At 45.9% G+C, this 7500-nt stretch overlaps 1 protein-coding gene across 1 annotated transcript in view; it reads left to right on the forward strand.

Annotated features, from left to right (window-relative positions):
- Nucleotides 1–7500, forward strand: part of grik2 (glutamate receptor, ionotropic, kainate 2) — a 362912-nt gene that overhangs the window by 342672 nt on the left and 12740 nt on the right. Inside the window, exon 15 of the mRNA XM_063199025.1 lies at nt 427–677. Coding sequence (XP_063055095.1) covers nt 427–677 — 251 coding nt within the window. The remainder of the gene's footprint in view (nt 1–426; nt 678–7500) is intronic.

A 7500-nucleotide genomic window follows, 5' to 3' on the forward strand; every position in this document is an offset into this window, starting at 1 on the left:
TAAACAGGTGGTGGAGTTCATTGGAGGTGTCTCCATAGGGTCCAAAAACTTTGGTGTTACACCACTGATCTACATACAACATCCAAGGGGCCCGCCGTGGCCTAAAGGTTAGGCACATGGTCTTAAGGTCAGAGGATTGTGGGTCAAATCTTACCTCTCCCTACACCTCCACCCATGTCTGAAATGCCCTTGAGCACCTTATCCCACATTGCTCCAGGGACTGTAACCAATATCTTGCAAATATGTCAAGTCAAGTCAAGTAGGTTTTATTGTCAATTTCTTTACATGCACTGGTCATACAAAGAATTTGAAATTACATTTCTTGCGTTCATATGTGTAAGTCACTTTGGAAGAAATCGCCAGCTAAATAATAAAGCACTGTCATGTCATGTCAATTTATCCTTCCATCCTTTTTTGTCCCATCAGGCTCTCCGTATCGGGACAAGATCACCATCGCCATCCTGCAGCTTCAGGAGGAAGGCAAGCTGCACATGATGAAGGAGAAGTGGTGGCGCGGCAACGGTTGCCCGGAGGAGGAGAACAAGGAGGCCAGCGCTCTGGGAGTGCAGAACATCGGCGGCATCTTCATCGTGCTGGCGGCCGGACTGGTGCTCTCCGTCTTCGTGGCCGTCGGCGAGTTTCTCTATAAGTCCAAACAAAACGCACAACTGGAAAAGGTAAAGCAACACTTTCACGTCTCAGGACTTCAGTGATTGAGAGAAAACAAACAAACAAACAAGCCAACAAAAAGAACAACATCCATGAATCATCATGAGTCCTTCCACAGTCACTCTGATGTCATTTGTATTTATATGTTGGTTTTATATTTTACAGTTTTTTTTCTTTATTTATATTTACACTTTTCCATATTTGAGGGAATTTAGTGATCAAGAAAGAAAATGCATGAACAAAATCATTGATCATGAATCTTGACTCACAAATCTCCAAAGACTTACAGTTCATAATATATTTTTTAATTTCTGTTTTAACAGTATTTCTTTCATTGTGTTGAAAACTTTTTTGTTTTTAATATTTATTTTTTCATCATCATCATCATCATCACCATTTTTTATTTTGTCTACAGTATTTTTAGTGGAGGTGGACATCAAGTGAGTTTGATAGCTTCTCTTTGTTTTTTTGCTCATTAAGTTCATTTATTTGTTTTGTTTTCAAAGACAAACACACTGAAGCACTCTGCACTTAGTAGTTGTGTCCATGCTCTATCATCGTAATGACTGTTAGTGCTCACACCGCTGATGAAAGCACCCTCAATCATGTTAATGTTTACATTTAAAAGCAGAAATGTGAAACAAAAGACACACTAATGCACCTTAACACCCTCGCACGCCTCCATTAACGTTATCCGACCGTGGAAGAGGGGTGCGATGACAGACGCTCTCTCTTCTCACAGTGTAGAGATAATGGACACTGACACTTCAACAGTTTTACCAGCACTGCCTGTGATTTAATGACTTTCATTTGATTTTTTTTCCTTTTGTTTTGTTTTTTAGGGTTCGCCAGTGACTGTAGCTACTGGTAGCTCGGTAGAGGACTGTTTCTCTCTCTAAGTGTCTGTCTTGAGAGAGTCCCATCTTTATTTAATGGCCTTCAGTGCCGGTGTGGCTCCTATCTGACTTCAGTGGACAATGACAAGACACACACACGCACACACACGTACAGACATACACGCACACGCAAACACACACACACACACACGCACACACGCACGCACGCACGCATGCACGCGCGCACACACACACACACACACACACACACACACACACACACACACACACACACACACACACACACACACACACACACACACACACACACACACACACACACACACACACACACACCCTGTCACCTCAGTCACAAGGAAACAGATGTGTCAATCACTTTCTTGTAGGCCCACAGAACTGAAACAGCTCCTCTGGTGACTGAGAGTATCTCGCAAACTAGCCCATTACTTCTGTTCGAGACACCAGCCGTATTGAAAATCTATCTGACATCTACAGGGTCTGTTAAGTGTCGTGGTGTGTGTGTGTGTGTGTGTGTGTGTGTGTGTGTGTGTGTGTGTGTGTGTGTGTGTGTGTGTGTGTGTGTGTGTGTGTGTGTGTGTGTGTGTGTGTGTGTGTGTGTGTGTGTGTGTGTGTGTGTGTGTGTGTGTGTGTGTGTGTGTGTGTGCGACTTTTGGACTGATTCCACCGTGTTCACTGGCTAGCTAGGCCTTATGGGTCTGACTGCATGTCTCACTCACAGCATCAGCACCACTGTACTGTATTACACTGACAGGGGTGGATGAGAGTCAATTGAGTCAGTCAATGAATTAGTTATTGGGCTGCAGTGTTTGAGTCCATTCAAGAGTGAGTGAGTCAAAGAGCCATTTATTGACTTAATAAGGAATCGTGTAGAGAGCTTGAAAGTGAAAGTGAAAGCCCATTGGGAAACTCCAACTCCCATTGTCATTGTGACACAGCACTCCACAGCACACAAGTGAACACTGCACACTGCACACAACGAAATTGCATTCATGCCTCACCCGTGCAAGGGGGCAGCCCCCAGTGGCGCCCCATGGGGAGCAGTGCGGTGGGACGGTACCCTGCTCAGGGTACCTCAGTCATGGAGGAGGATGGGGGAGAGCACTGGTTGAATACTCCCCCCACCAACCTGGCGGGTCGGGAGTCGAACCGGCAACCTCTGGGATGCAAGTCTGACGCCCTAACCGCTCACCCATGACTGCCCTTGAGTGCCCTTGCTTGAGTGAGTGACTGAGATGGTGTGTGAGCAAATCAACTGATGAAACTAATTCTGTGACTATGAATCAATGACATGCTATTTTTAAAAGACATTAAGTGCTACAGTAATTTAGTATTTTTGTCAATAAAAATGACTTGACCATAGACAAGCAAAAAATGTTTTTGGCAATTTAGTTCACCAACAGAAATCAAATATCTTGGATATTTGAAAGGTACACTCCAAAGTACACTGTATGTAAACATTATGTAAATATACTGTAGCTTAATATGTCATCCACGACATCTGTAAAACATACACAAGTATACGTATATGTACTGCATTGTACTTTCTTTAACCTGTTAAAGCACACCATTATGCATTTTGTTGTTACCAGTCTGGCAATGACAGAGTCGTAGTGCTTTACTAAATGCCCTGTGTTATGTCATAGTAGATTAATACTATGGTCATTAACCTTTCAATGACTATTACAGCGTGCCTCAGATGGTACGGCGTGCATTATGGGGCTACGTATATTGAATGTACAGTATACCGTAGCAAAATAGTAATATTACATGCATATGGTACGCCCTTGCTGAATTCTCATCCACTTGGACCTGTTCACATTGTGCTTGGTGTCAGCAACCACATGTTATGATGTCCATACAGTATGTGTCTCCTTGGCACTCACTACACAGACCTGCATCTGATGCGCTTGATTTGTGCTCGGTAGCCTGCCTGATCACCATTCATTCATGCACATCACATTCATCTCATCGTGTCCCATCCAGACTACCGCTTGCTCACGGTCACTCCACGTTGTTCAAGCAGCTCACCTGTTGTCTTAGGTGCTGTTTCCACGTAGCAGGATATTTTTTTAGCAGGGTATTTTTTTCTTCTGTTAGGTGTAAACGCAACATGTGGATAAAAATAAATCCTCCATTGTAACGAATGCGTTTCAGCCCCCTAAACAAGATATTTTTTTCTCCTGCTTTTTATACCTGGATTTTAAATATCTGCTACGTGGAAACGGAAGGCCAAAACCAATGCAAAACCAATACAACCAGGAGAAAAAAATATTCACATTTAAAAATATTCAGCTACGTGGAAACAGCACCTTAGTCACGACTTCTGTCTCCACAATACACCCAGTCTCTATCCTGGAAATTCCCATACTGCCTTTAGTTCTACACAATCGTTTCGATCTGAAAGACAGTCTGGTGAGGATGACTCATAACGGCCAAGATCATGGTCCCTGTGTCATAATGGCCAAGCGTTACGACCTTTACAGTTTCTCTGCCTAATCAGAGAGCAGGGCAGTGTGTCAAAATAGCCAAGTATTCTGCCCCCTACGGAATTTACAATAGGCAACTCCCCAGACCTAATCTCACTTGCGATTAGGTCTGGTGTTAACCAGGTAACCCAGTCTCCTCCACCCAGCCTCCACCAGCCCTCCTCAGCCCCACTGCAGTCGCACCCCGGCCGACTCCATGGGTGCCTCGTCTCAGCTGTGATGCTCTTGTTTCTCCCTTTAGCCTGTTAAGAGACGTCGTTATAAATTTGCTGTCACCAGAATGGCAATGACCAAGTCATAGCGCAATACTAAAGTTTCTGCGTTACGTCATAGTGGTGTAGTACTATGGTAGTTAACTCTTCAATTACTATGATGGTGTTCCACTGGTGGAACAGCGTGCATTATGGGGCTACGGTCATTTTCCAGTTTGTCTTGTGTGCCTGTGAACACCTGGTGACCTGAGTTCTGACAGGCCAGGATCTCCCCGATCTACTCGACCTCCCTGTTAGGGTCCATCTATCTTACCTCTCGGCCCCTCGCGACGCGGGGCTCCCCGGTACCCAAAACCTACTGATCATAAGCCTCCTTTTACCTAGGCCTAGACTACCCATTGCCCGACCTCCATCTACCTTAAAGGTGGGGTTGCAAGTTAACCATTTTAAGAAAATGTACTATTATGACATCACGTTGGGGGTTCCGCAGGCTCATAGGAGTCTATGTAGAACCTTAGAATCCTGGGGGAGTCCCCCCCGCATGATGTCATACCTGCAACCCCACCTTTAATCTAATCTACAGATTGACAGGCACCTAACTACCCTAATATGCCCCACGGCAGGTGCTGTCTTTACCCTTCCTTCCATCCGTCACCACCTTTTCTCAGCAGGTGCTGAAACTCTGCTGAAAATATAAGTCTCCTCTTACCATGCCAACACGTTGTCTTGCCCCCATATAGCCTAATCTAGCCTATGGCGGGCGCCCTTATTACCTACCTACTCACTGCCGATGCAGATACCCGCTCAACCCCCTCCTCACCTCAGCACACGCCCACCTTTCGTACCCTGCCCCCTCCCCTGAGTAAATTCCCCTCACCCATCCCTTCTCCCATCAGCAGGTGCCCCCCTTACCCACCCCACCCCAGGTGGCTCCCTTTCCTTCCTCTCGTCAAGCACAATTGCCAGTGCCCAATATACCCATTGGTAGGTGCCCCCTTACCCACACATCCCTCCCCCCATCAGGTGCCCTCCTTACCTATCCCCCTCCCCCAGCAGGTGCCCTCCTCCCCCTTACCCACCCATCCTCTCCCCCAGCAGGTGCCCCCCTTTCCTATCCCCCTCCCCCCAGCAGGTGCCCTCCTCCCCCCTTACCCACCCATCCCTCCCCCCAGCAGGCACCCTCCTCCCCCCTTACTCACCCATCCCTCCCCCCAGCAGGCTCCCTCCTCCCCCCTTCCTCACCCATCTCTCCCCTCAGCAGGGTAATAAATCCTGCGGCTCGCCCCCGCTTAGCCCTGTCTCAGCATGGGCACCGGCCACGCCAGCCCACACTGCCACCCGCCATCGATTGCAAAAAGGATTTTTTTCTTCCTTCCTCCCTCTCTTTATCTACCTCCCTCGGTCTCTACCTATCTTTATTTCTCTACCCTCTCCTTCTCTTTCTCTCTGTGTCTCTGCAAATATCTTGCTCTCTCTTCATCTGTCTTCTACCATTCTCTTCTTCATCCCTCTGTTTCTCCTCTTTCCTCTCGTCTTTTTGTCTTTTCCTTTTCTTTTTTTCTTTTCTTTTCCTCTCACATATGTTCTTCTCTTCTCTTCTCTTCTCTTCTCTTCTCTTCTCTTCTCTTCTCTTCTCTTCTCTTCTCTTCTCTTCTCTTCTCTTCTCTTCTCTTCTCTTCTCTATTTTCTTCTTCCCTTCTTGTCCTTTCATGTCTTCTCTCCTCCTCTGCTCCTCTGCTCCTCTGCTCCTCTCTTCCCTGGGTGTTTGTGCAACGAGAGCTCGGGGGTATTGATGTTTTTGGGGGAGTATCCCGTCAGGAGGTTGTTGCTCCGTGCAATCGCTAGCTCAGCGATTACGCTGACAGGGCGGCCCAGTTAGCCGGGGCGAGAGGGGAAAAAATGAGCCCAGTGTTTTATTACCTGCGCCTCACACACAACATAAAGAACAACGCCAAGTGAGACTGCAGAGACAGAAAGGAGAGGTGAGACAAAGAAAAGGGGGATAGAGAGATAAACACACAAGTAAGAGAGAGGGAGGGAATGGGTTAGAAGAAAAGAGATAGGGAAAAGAGAGATAAAGATATACTGAAAGGAAAGAGAGATAGGTCTACCCAAAGAGATAGAGGTTGGAGCTTTAACAGCAACTATTCCTTCTCCACCCTATCTATTGTTCCAGCGCTCCTAACTAGTTATTTGTCGTTTTTTTCCCCCTCTTTATACTTTCTTTTTTCATTCTGTGAACTTGCTCAGCAGGAACCCAAAACTCTTCGATTGGTGCTGTCATGGTTGGACAGATAGGACAGGAAAGGTTTGCCTGATTTAGCTGTGAGGGTGATGGCAAAACACAGGAAATGGCTTCCAACAGACACCCACACCAGAGATCCTTTAAGTATAGAGATATGCCAATGTAATAGGTTGCTATGGGCACCTAACATGACCAGGTTCCGGTCTGCCTGAAGGGGCGTGTCATAATACTCATACAATGAATAGAACAGTCCTTAGGTCTGCCTAAAGGGGGATTTCCCCCCCTCCCCCTTGCAATAGTAGAACCTGGAAACAATGGGCCAACGGAACCTCTCTCTCTCTCTACTCTCTCTGCCCACACGGCCCGGGGCAGAGAAGGATAGGAGAGGGCTGGGGCCGGGTGTACTGCATTGAGTTAGTGGAGATGATGGAGGGAGTTGCAGGCAAGGCACACACCACACAAGAGAGGACAGGGTAGGAGAGGACATGGGGTACACATTGTACACAGTATAACATGCAGTCTTAATTAATCTCTTAGAGAGTACTCCAGGTTCGAATAGAAACTAGAGGATGTTAAAGCAACTTTCTAAATGTGTAGCCGCTTAACCCTCTGAGGTCTAAGGCCTTTCAGAGGCTTTTAGGCTGCTTGCACCACCCTGACAATTTCAAGTATTTTCAACTAACAGTAAGCATCTATGCAAAAGTGAAATATATGGTTGCATTCTGAAAAGCCTGACAATAAATAATCTGAAAGAAAATTGGGTGTCATACAAACATGTTTTATTTAAATTGAGTATAAACACAACTGTACAAAAAAACAGGTTTCAGAGGTCTTCAAAAGTGCAAGAATACACACAATAAATATATCTAGCCAAGACTTTTGAAGTTTGAATCTTGTAAACCAATGTGTTGGCTGCATAAAAGTAAAAAGGGCATTTAGAAATGTTTTGTTGTTTTCATACAAAATGCAAAAAAGAAACACTATGTCAGGCCACTGCCTGTCTCATTTGA

The sequence above is a fragment of the Engraulis encrasicolus genome, chromosome 5 (assembly GCF_034702125.1).
Source record: "Engraulis encrasicolus isolate BLACKSEA-1 chromosome 5, IST_EnEncr_1.0, whole genome shotgun sequence".
In the NCBI taxonomy this organism is placed as follows: Eukaryota; Metazoa; Chordata; class Actinopteri; order Clupeiformes; family Engraulidae; genus Engraulis; species Engraulis encrasicolus.